The following is a 17,701-nucleotide window of genomic DNA, read 5'->3' on the forward strand; positions in this document are numbered from 1 at the left end:
TTATATTTTAAATTTTTTATATTCTTAAAAATGAGATATTTATCATGTATTTGATTATATGTATCTAAAATTTGTTTACACGAATTCAAACATAAAGCTTTAATAAGTTGTACTTATACACAATTTATTTGTAATCTTAAAATTTAAGTAATATGTATCAATAAACAACACTTCATGTATAAAACATAGTTTTGTTAAGAGTTTTTGCCAGATGTTTTATAATATAGTATGGATTATTTTATTTGTTTCATAAAAACTCATTTTCTGTTTTGCTTTTAAAACAACAGGAGTGTTGTTTCAACAAAAAGACAACACATACATTGGTTTGTTTTATTAATGGAGTGTTGTTTTACCAATGATGAATTGGTTGATATGTATTGATCTGTTTTTTTATAATATAAGGGTGTCTTTAGTGTCCAGACATGACAAAACAATTGTTCAACGTTTGTTAAGATAAAATTGGACAAAACAGAACAAGTAAAACGACCAATTTACTCTTAGTGAGTTGTTAGTATATTTATGCAATTTATTAAATTATGATAAAACAATTATCTTTTCTAACAAAAAACATATCATTTGATAAAGTTTATAAAAAACAATTAAAATTACACCAGTATAAAAAGTTTATATAGTTTCCAATTTTTTTTTTTTCTTGTTCTACATTGTTTTTCTATTAATTAATATATAATAATTTATATACATTAATAAAATATAGAAATCTGGTCAAAATGATATTTTGAGATCAGTACAATAAAAAATTAAAAACATAAAATACAATAAATAAAATATGTATGTTTACAGTTACTGAACATATATACGAATGAGTTATAGAGATGTGAGTAGATTGAAAGTATGTGTACATGAAGAGCATACGTGATAGTCTAACTGTCTAATGTATACGCTAACAAAAATCAACAATCATATTAAATCCAACAAATAAAATGATATCAGGTTCATCGGGTTGTGTTGAGTTCAAATAACAGTAACCAATTCCTACAGTTTGAAAATTTTACAACTTGATTAGACATCGAGTTGCTATAGATTAAGTTATTTCGAATTGGGTTGAGTTGGATTGATCGGTTTGGTCGGATTTTTGAGCACCCTTAGTGATGACAAGTGAATAATCTATTGAAATCCCACTCATAACTAAAAATAAACCATATGAACTTATATCTGCTTTTTAAAATTATATTTTATATAGAAAAATTAATTAAAATAGTCACGTTTTTACTTGTTAAGAGGGAAGATAATGATTGAGAGTCTTATCTGGTAAGTGAGAATAATAACTCTTACCCAATAAATACTTAATGATTTAAAATATTACATAATAAGGTAAGTGAGAGTGATGCCTCTTGCCAATTTATACAGGATGTAATTTATTATTTAACAATTATTAGTTGGTCCCAAATTGAAAAAGTCCACACCGCGTCAACACGACTGGCCTCCATGTCCGTCTTCTGGATCCTGTCTGTTCTTCGCTGTCTTTCTTCTTAACAATCAAATTCTCATTTTCTCTCACATATCTCTCTCTCTCTCTCTAGATTTCAATTGATTTCACCTGCAACTATGAAGATCCTGATCTCCGTTCTCCTTCTGTTATGCTGTATCTCTACATGTTTCTCTTCTCCGCTTTCCATTTCAGGTTTGTTTTCATGTGATTCCAGCTTGATTCTTCTGATTTAGATCAACTTCTGATCTTCACCTTTATTTCTTCAACAGATGGTGTCTTCAGCTCTGGAGCTTCGATTGGACGAAACCTTCTTCAGGCTAAGAAACGTTCGTCCTTCTTACATTTCTAATTTTAGGCATATCTGTTTGGAACTCTGTAGCCTCTTCAAGTGATTATTTGATTTGTTTTAATTGATCTTAGATGCCAAACGATATTCTCTGATTCCAAAATTGGAAGAAGGAAAGGATATTTAGGGGTTGTTTGGTTGGATTTTTGTTAAGTCCTTGTATTGATAAATATGACTGTCTGGATTAATTTATCTGTATAGAACGGGAAGGTATTTGTTTTGGATGGTTTTTTTTATAGATGGTAGCATCGCGTTTTATAACTGGGAGTAGTGGTAGGTTCAGGCGGAACTTGGCTTTTTGCATAAAGCTTCCCCTAGAAGCTTATTAAGCCATTTCGTATATCATTAAGTCACTACCAAACTATCATGTATAGTTGATCGAATAAGCTTTGAGTCCTATTAAACTCATTTAGCTGCTAAGAAACAGGTCCTAAATATCCTTTAGCTATAAACTGCCATAATTTTATTGATATGTAAGTTAGGGTTTGGTAGTATGATGTTTTGAAATTTTGATCTCAAATTTGCTTCGATTTGGAATTAGAGCCATGAAATTGGAATTCCTATACACCCTATCCATAATCTACCTATGGGTTGCTCATAAAGTCCATGAATGTCGAGTTTGGCACAATTTTTTAGCAACTAAATGAGCTTAATAGGACTCGCAGCTTATTCAATCAGCTATACATGATTGTTTGGTAACGGCTTAATGATATAAAAAGTGGCTTATTCAATAAGCTTCTAGGAGGGAGCTTTATGTAGAAAACCAAGTTTTTTCAAACCTACCCTACCAATTAAAAAACACACTCCATCCATATATGAAAAACCCTAAAAAGAACATTCTTAATCAATATGGACAGATCAATCCACATAGACAACATTTAGTTCTATATGGATAAAGCTGTCATTGTGGATTAATCTGCATGTATAAATTGAGAAGCTTTTGTTTAGGACGGTTTTTAATAGATGGAAGTAGCGTGATCTTTAATTGGGAGGAGCAGGTTAGGAAAACCTTGGCTTTCTGCATAAATCTCTTCTCTAGAAACGTACTGAATCAGCCGTTTTCTATATCATTAAGCCACTACCAAATAAGCTGACCGAATAAGGTGTGAGTCACATTAAGCTATAACAAACAGACCCTTAATGGAAAACCAAGTTGGTTATATGCTTTTTGTACTTCGAGTGATATTGGTTTGTTTTAACCTGCAGCTTGCCCCGTAAACTTCGAGTTCATGAATTACACAATCATCACTAGTCGTTGCAAAGGACCGCAATACCCTGCTAATCTATGTTGTCAAGCATTTAAAGACTTTGCTTGCCCTTATGCCGAGGACTTAAATGATTTATCGAACGAATGTTCATCAACAATGTTCAGTTACATCAATCTATACGGAAGCTATCCACCTGGGCTTTTTGCTAGCTTGTGTCGGGATGAAAAAATCGGTCTGATCTGTCCGGCTTTAGCACCCGGAGCAGGAAGGAACAGTGTCGGTGCTGATTCTAACAACAGCCATAATATCCACAATCCGACCCTATTGCTGATGTTAATTGCAGGGTTCCTAATCTTCTTGTCCCAGTGGTTTTAAAGGCTCGAGCTCGCTGCATTTTCTTGCCAATGCCGGTAAGTTTTATCTGTGTTTTCGATGTTGTATCATCACCACGTGTATTAGATATAGCTCTCGGTTGAAATTCTTGTATAATTATTAGCGTTATTGTTTACCCGCAAATAGAAAATGATATTTTTTATCCAAGTTTTCGATGTTGTATCATCTCCACATGTATTAGATAGGGCTCCCAATTGAAATTCTTATATAATTATTTGCATTATCCTTTACAGCTGATTTGTGTTAAGAGGCCTCATTCTGTATCTACTGTTAGAGCATCTCCAATAGCTATGTTACTTTAGAAATTCTGGAGATTTGGGAAAAATTAGCTCCAAGAGCTATGCTAAACTCTCCTCTAAAATGTAGAGAAAGAAAAGGAAAGAAAATGGAGAAATCTCTAAATCTGGAAGAAAATAGAGAAAATATAACATACCTGAAGCTTTTCTTTAATTTTTCTAAGAGTAAATTGCATGAAAAAGTAATGTACTTTAACTTGATTACTATTTTGGACAACTTACTTTCAGAACTTCCATTTTGGTACCTAAAATATAAAGTTTTAAACATTTAAATACCCGGGTAACTGGTTGAAGCATTAACCGATTACCATGCTGATGTGGTGAGTGATGGGATGAAATTGGGTTGAATAGCAAATAATGCTGAGTTGGATACCACATCACTCGCCACATAAGATGGTAACCAGTTAATGCTTCAACCGGTTAACCATGTACTTAAATGTTTAAAACTTTACATCTTAGGTACCAAAATGGAAGTTTTGAAAGTACGTTACTCAAAACAAGAATCACGTTAAAGTACACTATTTTTTCATGCAATTTGCCCCTTTTCTAAAATAGAGTATCAAAACTCAAAATCCCTAAAAAATTACACCCAACTCCAACAACTACTCTACTTTAGCAATTCCAGAATTAATTATATTATTAAAATATTCAGTACATTTAATAAAATATTATTTCTCTCTCTTAAACATTTATCTTCCATATCTCTTATTGGTGGAAGATAATTGAAATATTATTTCTCTCTCCTATTTAGAGATTTTCATATTCTCTTTCTTCTTTTTTCTATTTTATCATACAATATAGCATAGCTTTTGGAGCACAAAACTCTCCTAAATCACCAAAATTTCTATGATAACACAGTTGTTGAAGATGCTCTTACAGTTACTTGTGTCATTGTGCATATTTGTGGTCCTGCATGCAATAATACAAGAACCCTTCATCTTCTTGATTATGGGATAATGTTTATATGGCTGTGAATGAATATAAACTTTCAAATACCAAAATAAAAAATCTCATTGACAGCAAGAAAAGATGACAAGAGACCAAGAATAACCAAATATCATGCAAACATGGCTTCTTCTATTGACCATCTCTTCATTACATTGAACATAGTTAGCCACCCATGTATGGTGTAACATCCCCGGCTAACTGTACAAGATATTATCCACTTTGTTCGTACCTGGACTCACGGTTCTAAAATGCGTCTGGTAGAGGAAGTATTCAGTCCCTTATAAGTCAACCTTAGTTGTAACATCTCAGGCTAACCATACTAGATATTTTTCGCTTGTCCACATCTGGACTCATGATTTTAAAACGCGTCTAGTAGAGGAGGTATCCAGTCAATTATAAGGCAACCTTAGTTTCCTTCCCCAACTGATGTGGGATCTTACATATGGAGTCGGGATCATGTAAGAAATTTTCATTTTTGTGAGAAGAGGTGAAGGTACTTTTATATTGTCTAAATGTTACGTTATACTCTGTGAAGTTTTTACCTTTTCTCACCTTCTCACGACAAGGGGTTGTTCTCACCGTAGCCAACCCTCTATGACTTCGACGGGTGTTCCGGCCTCTGTCACGTTGCTGCAAATGTGCAACAACTCGAAAGAAATTAGGCAATTACACGCCCAATTGGTCTTGTCGGGGTTGATTAACCGTAGGATTAACGCAGGGAGGCTAATTGCATCCTATGTTACTTGTGGACAAAATCTTGAAGCTTTATCTGTGTTTCACACAATTCCTTCTCCTGATATATATGCATACAACACCATTATTAGGGGTTTAATTTTAGCCAAATGCCCACATGAATCACTTCTGTTTTACAATAAACTCTTGGAAGAAAGCCTAACACCAGATAACCATACTTACACTTATGTTTTAAAAGCATGTTCACACCGAAAAGTGCTTTTTGAAGGGAAACAACTCCATGCCCAGATCATCAAGACTGGCACGAAACCCGACACTTATATTCTTAGCTCGATGATAAGTATGTATGCAAGTTCGGGTGAGATGGGTTTTGCGGAATCCGTTCTTGGTGGGTTTTCGGAAGAGAATGTACTTGGGAAGAATGCGATGATTACTGGTTATATGAGGCAGGGTCGAGTTGAGTATGCACGCCAGGTGTTTGATAAGATGTCTACAAGAGATTCTGCATCTTGGAGTGTGATGGTAACAGGGTACACGAGAAACGGTATGTATACGGAGGCGTTAGTTGTTTTCCAAGAAATGATGGGTTCTAAAACTCCAGTAAACGAGTCAACGCTGGTGAGTGCTCTTTCTGCGTGCGGGCATTTGGGAGCGCTCGATCAGGGTCGATGGATTCATGTTTATATTGATAGGATGTGGGATGAGAGTATTAGTGTTAATCTTGGAACTTCCATTGTTGACATGTATGCAAGATGTGGATGTATCGAGTTCGGCTATGAATTCTTCAAAAATATGCCCGAGAAAGACGTCGTTACTTGGGGGGTCATCATTTCCGGCTTCGCCACACACGGATTAGCCGAGAAATGCTTTCAACTTCTCGATGAAATGGTTGCTTACGGAACGCAACCGAATGAGGTTATATTTGTAGCCATACTCACCGCCTGCTCTCATGCAGGATTAGTAGACTCGGGTTGGTTGTATTTCGATCAAATGACAACTTTATATGGTATTAAACCGTCGGTTCACCACTATGGGTGCATGGTTGATCTTCTTGGTCGTGCCGGAAGGTTAGCCGAGGCCGAAGAACTCGTGTCAACAATGGCGGAGGAACCAAATGCGATTATATGGGGTTCATTACTTGCAGGTTGTCGAATCCACGGAGATTCTAGGCGTGGGGAATTTGCGTTCAAGAATCTAATTAGGTTGGAGCCACTTTCAGGCGAGCGGTTTAAGCTAGTGAGTCATTTGTTGGCAGATGTTGGACAACGAGAACGTGTACCTAAACTGAGAAAAGAACTTTCAGACCGAAACCTAGAGACAACACGAGGGTCGAGCTTGATTGAGGTTGATGGGGAGGTTCATGAGTTTGTAGCAAGTGATATCGATCATAGAAGGTATCAAGAAATATATAGTCTGTTCCAAGGCTAAACCAAGTGTCTTAAGCTTTTTTTAAGCGGTTTGATCTTCCATATATCGATAAGAAAAGATGAATGATGGTACCCGATGACATGCATACGTACGTTTGTGGCCATATGTTCTGAATCTGTTTGGTTCGCAGAGTGAAGGGTAATTTGGTAATTTACCATTTTTCCATCACGAAGTTATATAATGCAAACAACCCCCACCATCCACCACCCTTGTCATCATCGTTGCTGCCACCAATTAATTTATATTAAAAAAATACGAAAATATCATGAAGCGTATAATTTACCCTTTTTCCATCACGAAGTTATATATTGCAAACAAAAAGACATCAACTAAGGAGGTGTTCAGTTCTGGTAGAGGAATGAAAATGAGAATTCCCTCAGATGAAAATTTGGGTTTCTCAAGAAATAAACCTGTTATATTATATAAAACCAAACAATTTCTTTTATATTCATTCACTGTTTAATACTTCCTACCAAACACCTCCTAATTCTGACAATTTCATTCCATCTTCTACCAACCAAACACGTGGTCAAATTTGATTGAATTCCACTTCAATTTTTTTCTAGACATTCCCTTCATCCAAAAAACATTATGCAAACCAAACTCCCCCTAATGTTCACACCAACTTCTTAATTCTACTTGTATAACATCACTTCGAAGCTTATTTGCTTACCACAAAGTTCGGGAAGTCGCTTACAAATTTATTTTACCTATATTACAAAGTTTTGTTACCCACATCGAGCATATTATGATACACAATCGGCACAAATCAAGAACATAACAACACAACCCGTATCGCCTATTGGTGCGTTACGTCTTTTTGTAACTAAGTTGATGTTTAAATGGGCAAATTTAATCCCCAAATATCACCACATGAAGTTTCTTCTGGACTTTGGTCTGAATTCCTTCTTTGTGATGCACCAAGAATTTGGAAAGGTGCTCAACTACATACAAAAGATGAATTTGTAGATAAGTTGACTCAACAAGAATCAAAGACTTGGCCATTGGATAACACATTTCAAAAAGAGGGTCACTGTGAAAAAAAAACGGAATAAAAGAACCAAACCAAACGAATCCAGTGAATCCCACTCGAAAGTAGGGTCCAAGGTCACTTTTACCCTAAAATAGTAGAACAGTTGTTTCTGTGAAGACGCCCTGACTTATGCAAGAGTGTGAGCAAACAACTAGAGGGAATAAAGATAAGCATAGGTGAACACTAGAAGACTATATACTAGTATAAAGTTAGGGGCCGTTTATTAAGCGCTTACTTTGTTAAGTGCTTACTGGGTCACTTTACCTCATCAGATGAACATGACAAGAATTGAAAATCTTACCTAATAAGAGCGATGACAAGGACCGAGTCTTACCCGGTAAGTGAGAGAGATGACTTACACGGTAAGCGCTTACCGAATAAAAATGTTGCATATGGTTGTTTTAATGGACTAAAATCTTACCCAGTAAGTTAAGTGAAACCGTTAACTCTTACTAGTAAGCACTTACGGGGTAAGCATTGTGTAAACGGCCCCTTACAATGCTGCCAGAAGGGCCATTGGCCTAACGGTATTTGGGACTTTAGTCTCCCACAAGGTCAGGGATTCAAACATTACCAAAAATGAGGAGGGTGTGTGAGTTTATTTGTTACATTTGTCTATATACTTTACAAAATTAAAATAGAAAACTTACGTTGCTGAGAAGTTGTGCACCATACCATGCAGAATCTGCGCCATATGGGGCTGGAATAACACGTATTCCATTGGATTGGGACGAGGGAAGAATAAGGTGAAGTTCTTTCTCTAATCTTTCTGCACCGAGAAAATATACAGTTAAAAGATCAAGATAGCACCGCCATCGCTTTATGCATCATATGTATTTACATAAGGGTACTGATTCATACCTACTAGCCCTGGTAAACAAGCAGTGCCCCCAGCTAAAACAATGGTCTTGAACCAAGTCTCATCAGGGGTTAATCCTGCAGCATGGCAATGGTCAACGCAAAGTGCCACTGCTTGATGCAAACCCATTGCACTCCTGTACCCAAGAAAATGAGCAAAAGTACTCGAAATGTCATAATCCAAGCAGATTGAAGGCAAGGCTATGTTCGGCGAACTAGCTGATAAGCTAATAAGTTAGCTGTTAGCTGAAAAGCTAGCTAATAAACTAATCATGTTTGGTAAAAACTAGATGACAATGTAAAGTAACCTAAAAGAACATGCTAAAAAAGTAACTGAAAAAGATAAAGGGTATACAAGATTTTTTTTTGGAACAAACCCCTTGGAGCTTATTGGAATACTTAAAGAAGATAGCTTATGGCTAACCAAATGGGCTTTTTCAATATGCTCAAAAAATAAGCTAGCTTATGGTTTTCAAACATGCCATATATGCGTAATACTCAAAAGTACCTCAAAATGTCTTATTAAAAGCATATTGGAGGCAAGCTTATGTTCAGCGAACTGGCTGATAAGCTAGTTGTTGACTAATAAGTTAGCTTTTAGCTGAAAAACAACCTAGTAAACTAGTCATGTTTGGTAAAAACTAGATTACTATGTAAAATGATCTAAAAGACAACGTTCAAAAAACTAACTGGAAAAAATGAAGGGCATAAATGGATTCTTTTTGAAAAAAGCTCTTGAAGCTTATTGAAACGCTTCAACAAGCTAGCTTATGGCTAACCAAATGGGGCTTTTCAATATGCTAAAAAAGATCTACTTATTATTGTCAAACATGACCTAATTCTCGTTGATTGATATAGACAACAAAAGGCTTGAAAAACATACAGTCCTGCAATGCGTGGTTGAAATAAAATCTCTCCTGTTTGAAAGCGTTCTTGCTTAAGAGTAAACCAACCCTCAACAGGAACTTCATACGACCCTTCTGTATCCTTGCGTAATTCAGCTTCATAGTCAATAGCAACATAACAAAGGTTCTGCATGTCCAAATAATCTATATGGTAAATAACACTACATCTGTTAAAGAAAGTATCCAATTCAGCAAGAAACTTCCTTTTTTTGTATATAAAGCTGTCGGCAACATGAATAAGGGGCTGTTTGGTTGGTTTTTCATTAAGTCTGGTATGAATAAAACTGTCTTGTGGATTAATCTGTCTATATAGATCGGGAAGGTTTATGTTTGAGAGGGGTTTTTCATAGATGGAAGAAGTGTGTTTTTTAATTGATAGGGCAAGATTGGAAAAAACTGGGAATATGTATAGAACCCTCCCTAGAAGCTTATTGAATAAGCAACTTTCTATATCATTAAGCCATACAAAACGGTCATGTATAGCTGACCGAATAAGTTGCGAGTCTCATTAAGCTCATAAAGCTGCTGACAAACAGACCCTAATACCTCTTTCAATGTGCGGACTGTGTATAACGAAGAAAAACGTAGATTTCTCTGTTGCATTTGCTCCCTAAGGTAACCAGTAAGCTTTAACGCTCCAACTCCCACAGCTTCCACGCCCACATTGTGCATTATCTTACCATGTAAAACTGCAAATATAAAACCAGAAGTTATATAACAAAAGGGCTGAAACTGAGTTCAAACTGACATGAGAATTTTATTTTCATTTGATCGAACATAAACGTGTTACATGGTTCTGTTTATTAACACCGATGGTAGGATGATGAAAAGGGCAAGAAATGGCATACTTGGTACAACAGATGTTTGGTTAAAACCAATATTGACAACAATTCCTGAAGTTCTCCGTGCTGCAAACAAAGCTAAAGTTGCCTGCACATCATGCAACAACAATATTAGGGAAATAGGAGGCAAAAAGATATACTTATATTTATTTAAATATTAGTTATTACCATTTCTTTTTCAGTCATTTTTAATCTATTTCTATGCATATTTTCTTGTTGTGGAAAAGGAAGCAGGCTTTTGAGAATAAATAAATAAATATATATATATATATATATATATATATATATATGTGTGTGTGCGCGCGCGCGCAAATAAATTAACACTTCCTCATTATTGTAGCAGAAGATCTTTACTGATTGGAATGGTAGAAACCATAAAACCAAGTTGACCCAACATTGTTCAGCATTTAATCGATATTTGGATCCTTTAATCGATCTTGGTGGTTGGTGGATAGTACAGAGCACATCTGAGTGTTGTGTTTTGAAATCACAGAAAGAACAAAAAATGAGTGCTCAGTCGGACCTGGCTGACTGCACAGACAGAAGGAACATTCATGTCAAACAATGCCGAGTAGATGGCTTCTTTTAGTTGTCGTCTAGCTGTTTTAGCAGCTTGTGTATCTGAAACATATTCACAAATAAACGGTAAGGAGGTAAACTCTAGTATCACTACACAAACATAAAAACAAATGTCATGTGTGAGAATATGTGGAACCCAATAGATTACTCTCCAAGTAATCCCTTGAGGAGATAAGGGATGTTCAACACATATTGAGGAGAAATGGTCCAAGTCTAGCCGATATGAGACTCTAACACACCCCTGCAACGAAAGCCAGATGGACAGAAAGAGTGTCGAGAGGGGGGTAGACAGGTGAGGAGGCTAGACGAGAGAGGGCTGCCCCATAGTGTCTAGTCCCTAGAATGATAGACCTTGGCCTTGGTGCCATGTGAGAATATGTAGAGAAATTGTCCAAGTCTAGCCGATGTGAGACTCTAACATCATGAAAAAGAAACATATCATGAATTACTCAACACAAAAGAATAAAACGACGGATGAAGGTGATTGAACTGAAACCCTCAAAAAAGTGCGATTGTGCAAATTTGATTTCCTTCATAAAATCATTCTGTCCATGAAATAGAAGCTTACTGTCAGAATGGGTGATTGGAATCGAGACAACAGTTGGCTGTGTAGATGACTTCACATGCATCCTGCAAGTTAAATATCAAGAAGACCTAAGATTTTTATAAAGGGAAATGAAAAAAGTTAAAAGTTGATTAGGTCCCAAGGGTTGGGTTTACATGAGGAACCAGTCTGTTTTCGTGAGACCCATGAGACCACAAAATAACACTGAAACTTCACTGCAAAATATTGTGAAGGTAAAAAAACTTTGAACCTTCACAGCAAAAACACTGTTAAAGCCTAGGGGATGTAGTGGAATATCTCATCCACCCGAGGTTCGAGTCCAGGCGCTGCCAAAGCCCTTGTGGCTATGGAGGTTCACCTGCGATGACTCTAGGCCATTCGTGGTCGCCCGAGGGGTTAGTCGGTCCGCGTAAGCTAGCCCGGAAACCCACGGTTGCCCAAAAAAGAACTTGAAGGTTCAGTGTTATTTAGTGGTCTCACGGTTCTCACAAAAACAGTCTTGTCTCACATATCCCAAGTCTAGGTCCCAATACAGTAATGGGGTGAAAATGTAATTGGCAATGACAAGCACCTGCTATACATTGTTGCAAAGAAATGGCGAAGCCTAGAGTACATGGGAGACTCGATGTTACCAAATTCCTACACATAAAGTCTATCATTTAGAACAGTCAAATAATTGAAGTAAATTCCTGTACCATGTAAACGAACAAGAAAACAGTGTGCAATGGTAAGAACCCAAAGCCACCAAATCAAGAGTTATTGCAACATCACTAAAGAAGTCACTACCAAAAATGTTGCTGCCCACCCAGATGGAGAATCGTATTTGCTCCAACCAAATTTGCAATAGCCAGAACCACCTTTAATAAGGATAAGAATTAAGAACTGAATAGTTTAGAATGAACATCAAGGCAATAGCAACAATCACCAAAACAAACAAACAAACACGGTATATCCCAACTGGAGGTAGGTCCCAGGGTGAAAAAAAATACGCTCATGTTGTTTCCGTGAAGAAACAGACATGATCTCCACCTCAAAGAGTTGAGCGGCTGATTCCGTGAAGACCCCAACTTGTGTAAAGTGTGCGAAAAGAAAGGATAAAATTTGCTCGTGAAAATGTGACCATTATTGTAGACGCATTTGAAGCATATATATCTTCTAGGTTAAATTAGCGTTGAACCTCATAAGCTCCATTCAGTTGGACCATTCCATCATTTTCACTTTTGAGTCCCATTACGTGAATGTGGGTCCGGTTTTACTTTAGATGAAAGAAAACACCAACATGAAGATGAGATAATAATACATAGGAAAATGATCAAAACAGATTGACCACCACTAAGGGGCTGTTTGGTTGTTTTTCCATTAAGTCTTCTATGGATACAGTTTTCTGTGTGGATTAATACGTCTATATAAATTGGGAAGATTTATGTTTGGGAGACTTTCTTCAAAGATGAAATGTGTGTGGTATTTAGTTGGGAGGAGCAAGTTCGGAAAAGAATTGGATTTTATGTATAAAGCTCCCCCCTAAAAGCTTATTGAATGAGCCACTTTCTATATCATTAAACCATCACCAAACAATCATATATAGTTGACCAAATAAGCTGCGAGCCTCGTTAAGCTCATTAAGTTGCTAACAAACAGGCCCTAAGAAATGTAGAACTATACCAGTTCCAAAAATATAGCAACAGTAATACCACCACACAAAATGAGAGCAGAATTTAGCATAAACGCAAGAGAAATATGTTCATGCTTTATCGTGACAGTATTTCGTATGACAACATAAGTACACACCGTCAATGATAATGGCTCCAGGAACCTGTGCTCGTTGACCATAAATATGCATAAATGATTGCATCCGAGAAGGATATGTTCTGCAATCACAAATCAAGCATGTAAAGTTCATAGGTTATAACGAAAACATAGTACAACTGTACCAAGCAGCACAAATCCAATCCTAAATTATCCTACCTGTTTTAAAGAACTGATAAGAAACTTGTCAATTTGTACATAAACCTATTATAGCTGCTGGAAAATGTGTACATATTCTATAAGTTCCTTCTAAATTCGAAAGCGCAGCTTATTTTAGACCAAGGGAATATAATATTTGTTTAATTACAAAGCATAGAAAATGGCAATTTTCAGCAGCCACATTTTTGATATCGACAGAACCCTAATCCTAATGAAGAGAAACCTAAATGAATTTTCGTATGAATAATTCTTAAATCGTAGTATCTAAAACATTCAAAATGCATAATCCTCGTGCGCTGATTTAAAAATTCATAAAAAAACATAGAAAAACGTACCGAAGAGGATAACCAGACCGCAAATTGGTTTCAGCGAAGAACATCGAGTCCCATGGACCTTGCTGGTTCTGAAGGTAAGATATCCAAAACATATTATCAGAAACAATTAATTTCCATGATTTACAGATTACAGTGAGCTTAGCAGCCTCTTTAGGTCCAAGTAATTTGAGGATTTGCATAAATATATCCAAGGGGATTCGATCGAACTCTCCAGTGGACGACGAACAGACGATAATCTGATCTGATAAGGATACATGACTTGAAACCGAGTAATTGGAGGTCGACGAAGAGGTGGAACTACTGGAATTCAATGGATTTGCAGACTCCAAAATCTTCTTGAACAAAAACGCCATTGTTGAATCTGGTGGTGGAATTTGGGTTGATATGGTGTCGGAGGGAAAGTCGTGGCGGGCGCTGATGGTTCTCTTTCGGAGGCGTTTTAAGTTTTAACTACAAAATTTTTGGACGAAAATTGGGAAGAAAAAGAAAATTTATACGCAATTTTCATTAATTATTATTATTATTTTTATATTTAACGACACATTTTCAAAATTTATATATTTGATAAAAACTTTTAAAAACCATTTTTTATATATGAAGTATTGTTTATTGATATATATTACTTAAAATTCAAAATTATAAGTAAATTATACATAAATACAAGTTATTAAGTTTTATATTTGAATTCGTGTAACTAATGATGGATAAATATAATTAAATACATGATAAAATTCTCATTTAAAATATAATAAAGATAATTATTGAATTCTAACGGAATATTTAGTTATTATATTTATAAAAATTAGATTATTAACCCAAAAATAAATTATTTCGTCGTTAAACCTAAATTAAATTATAATAAAAAAATGAATTAAATAAATTACATAAAAAATAATAATTGTTATGTGTTTTTTTTTTTATGGTGTTTTCAAATTTATATTTGAAAAAAGAAACATTATTGTTTGCTCAAAACTACATAAATTCATATTATAATATCGACATAGACAAAAAAAAAATAAAACTAAACATAAAATCGAGATATATCTCGTTGCATTGTGCGGATAGCTTTCTAGTATTCTCTAAAATAGAAAATCTTTAACAGATTCTTTAAAATAGAGAAAAATCAATTTTTTTTGTTCTCTGTAAGAATATTTTCAACAGATTCTTTATAATTTCTCTAGAATAGAGAATCAAAAGTCAAAATATCTAAATGAATTACAGTCAACTTTAACAGATAAATAGAGATTCTGGTAGATAATTATCTAAATATTATATGGTCCCAATACACTTTTTATATTTTTCTATATAAAATGAAATTAATTCAATTTCAACGCTCGCTGGTGAAATGAATAAAAAACTCATTTATCCCTTTTTTATTTAAAGTTTTAGAGAATTCTCTACATTAAGCATGTGTTTAGTTAGAGGTATTAAGCAGTAATAAATAAAAATAAAAGAAGCTGTTTATTTTTATATAATATAATGAACTCATTCCTCCAGTAGGTCAATTTTTTATTTCAGGTTGAACCGAATGAATGGAAATTCATTCCCATTTTCATTCTCTGTCATTTTCATTTTTATTTCTCTGTCTGAACCAAACAGGAGAGAGAAAAATGAGTTTTTTTTTATTCATTCAACTAATAATTTCATTTTATTTAATTTTTTTTTATATATTGGGATCATAAAATTATAAAATATTTAAATAATATAATTAATGACGAAATCTCTAAAATAGAGAATCTGGTAGAGTTGAATGTAACTCTTATTATAAATTTTAACTTTTGATTCTACAGTATTTAAAAATTATAAATGAACTGTTAGAAATGCTCTTATAGTACATTCAATAAATTCTTTAAAACATATAAGATGTTTATCTCGTATTTGATTATATTTATCTATAGTTAGTTACATAAATTAAAAAATATAACTTTAATAAATTGTATTTATGCACAATTTACTTGTAATCTTTAATTTTAAAGTAATATGCATCGATAAACAATACTTAACATGCATCAATAAACATTATTAATATCAATAAACATTAATTACTAATAAATATTTATCAATATTAATTAACTATATCTTATAAATTAACAGTATTCAGTAATTATTTACGATAATTATTAACCATATCAATCATTTTCATATTATTATTCAATATGTTTAGTTTTCTAAATGTAATTTTAACAATTTTTATATATTATAAAAAATAGATTTATACTTATTTTGTATTATATACAAAAAAATGTATTGAATAATTTGAATAATATATTCAATTTAATTATATTTTTTTTAAATCACTAATTAATTAGTATATATGAGGTAGACCGTTTTAATTTTATTCATATTATATGTAATGGTAATTTAAAATAATAAATAATTAATTTTCCTAAATTTGTTTTAACAAATCCAAATAATTGTTTGCTAATTGTTTACAATGAAACTTTTTTTTGTCAAACAAGATTCATCTCTTAACGATTCAGATGTTGTCTCTTAATGAAACTATTAAGAGGTAAACAAACAACCCCTAAGTGTCCTATGTGTTAGTCATGAAGTTTCTTTCACACATTATACTGAACTTCTTTTGGATTTTCTTTATTGTACACGTGTTTAAAGCATGTATACGGACATATCAGATATAAAAACATAGGAAAATTCCAAACAGAACCCATCACCATCGCCCTTCGTTCTACATCTATTTCATTTGGTACCTCTCTTTGTACCACCACATACAACCTCAGCCTTTTCCTCTTATATGATGAAAGACCCGATTTCACCTCTAAACCCTCTTGTAAAACACCAGAGTTACAAGACCACTGTTGTATTCCCACCACACCTCTATCAACTACTGGTCCGTGACTAAGGGTTCACTGGAAACATCTTCCACGTCATCATGATCACTTCCAAGCATAACATTGAAGATATTGTTAATAGATACATTCAGGGCAGAAACCTGCTTTTAAGCACCCGAGGGAAAAGACCCCAATAAAAAATCAAAGCTTTGTTGACTAGCTTAAATTTTCTATTTTCATCCTCATCTTAACGGTTTCCCCCCAATCCCATATAAACATCTTCTATCGTTTGGTGAAGTTTGAAACCCTAACCTATTCATGATCCAATTGTCCTGATACTGCTACGCCAACGGTTTGTTGGTAACTATCCTCTTTATCCCCTGAGCACTTTTGCCTTCGTTCCTCCCCCACGACCATCACACCTCCATCGTGTGTTTATGTTCAATGTCGAATCTTTTTGGATGTAATCGAATGAGAGAAGTGTCAGCCAACATAACGTTCCAAAGAAAAACAATGAAGATTTGTTGAATGAAACAAAATGTTATTCATTTGTATAAATACTGAACGAAGAAACAAAGATTTAATTCAGAGTTTTGATAATTTATTAGGGTCTTTAGACTTTTTCTTTTTTTACATTATAATGGTACTCGCGCAATGCAACGAGATACATCTTGATTTTAGTATTTCGTTTTATTTTTTGTCTCTGTCGATATAATACAGTTTTATGTTGTTTGGAAAAAACAACAATGTTTTTATTTTTGAATAAAATATAAATTTGAAGATATCATAAAAATTATAAGTATCAATTTAACTATTTAAAAGTTATTGTTTTTGTGTAATTTCTTTAATTCAGTTTTTTATTGTAATTTAATTTAGGTTTAATAACGAAATAATTTATTTTTGGTTTAATAATATCTATACTATATTATAAAGCATTTGGTTAAAACTCTTAAAACTCTTAAAAACTCTTAAATCCGTTCATCCCTAAACAATTTCATCCCTATCCGATTTCATCCCATAATTGAATTCGTGTAACTAACTGCAGATAAACACAATCAAATACAGGAT

General features: G+C 34.1%; 3 protein-coding genes across 4 annotated transcripts; 2 read left to right on the forward strand and 1 right to left on the reverse strand.

Annotated features, from left to right (window-relative positions):
• The first annotated feature begins 1,415 nt into the window (after positions 1-1,415).
• Positions 1,416-3,629, forward strand: LOC112506637 (GPI-anchored protein LLG1-like). Its single transcript, XM_025110825.1, has 3 exons — positions 1,416-1,642; positions 1,720-1,776; positions 3,003-3,629. Exons 1-3 carry the CDS (start codon positions 1,567-1,569, stop codon positions 3,377-3,379), a joined length of 510 nt encoding a protein of 169 aa, XP_024966593.1. The 5' UTR covers positions 1,416-1,566; the 3' UTR covers positions 3,380-3,629.
• Positions 3,630-4,723: 1,094 nt separating this feature from the next.
• On the forward strand, positions 4,724-6,985 carry LOC112507569 (pentatricopeptide repeat-containing protein At5g66520-like). The gene has a single exon (XM_025112211.1). It carries the CDS (start codon positions 5,236-5,238, stop codon positions 6,760-6,762), a length of 1,527 nt encoding a protein of 508 aa, XP_024967979.1. The 5' UTR covers positions 4,724-5,235; the 3' UTR covers positions 6,763-6,985.
• A 392-nt stretch (positions 6,986-7,377) lies between these two features.
• LOC112507356 (actin-related protein 8-like) lies at positions 7,378-14,249 on the reverse strand. Of its 2 annotated transcripts, XM_025111910.1 has the most exons (13): positions 14,052-14,132; positions 13,845-13,912; positions 13,333-13,412; positions 12,331-12,401; positions 12,116-12,183; positions 11,548-11,609; positions 10,924-11,021; positions 10,407-10,488; positions 10,105-10,247; positions 9,537-9,685; positions 8,657-8,790; positions 8,446-8,564; positions 7,378-7,706 (listed from the first exon to the last, which is right to left on the reverse strand). In XM_025111910.1, exons 2-13 carry the CDS (start codon positions 13,886-13,888, stop codon positions 7,629-7,631), a joined length of 1,128 nt encoding a protein of 375 aa, XP_024967678.1. In that variant the 5' UTR covers positions 13,889-13,912; positions 14,052-14,132; the 3' UTR covers positions 7,378-7,628. The 2 variants fall into 2 exon arrangements, with proteins under 2 accessions (XP_024967678.1, XP_024967677.1); XM_025111909.1 differs by having other exon boundaries at positions 13,845-14,249.
• Positions 14,250-17,701: the final 3,452 nt, after the last annotated feature.

This window comes from Cynara cardunculus, assembly GCF_001531365.2.
Source record: "Cynara cardunculus var. scolymus isolate 2C chromosome LG 2, CcrdV1, whole genome shotgun sequence".
Classification (NCBI taxonomy): Eukaryota; Viridiplantae; Streptophyta; class Magnoliopsida; order Asterales; family Asteraceae; genus Cynara; species Cynara cardunculus.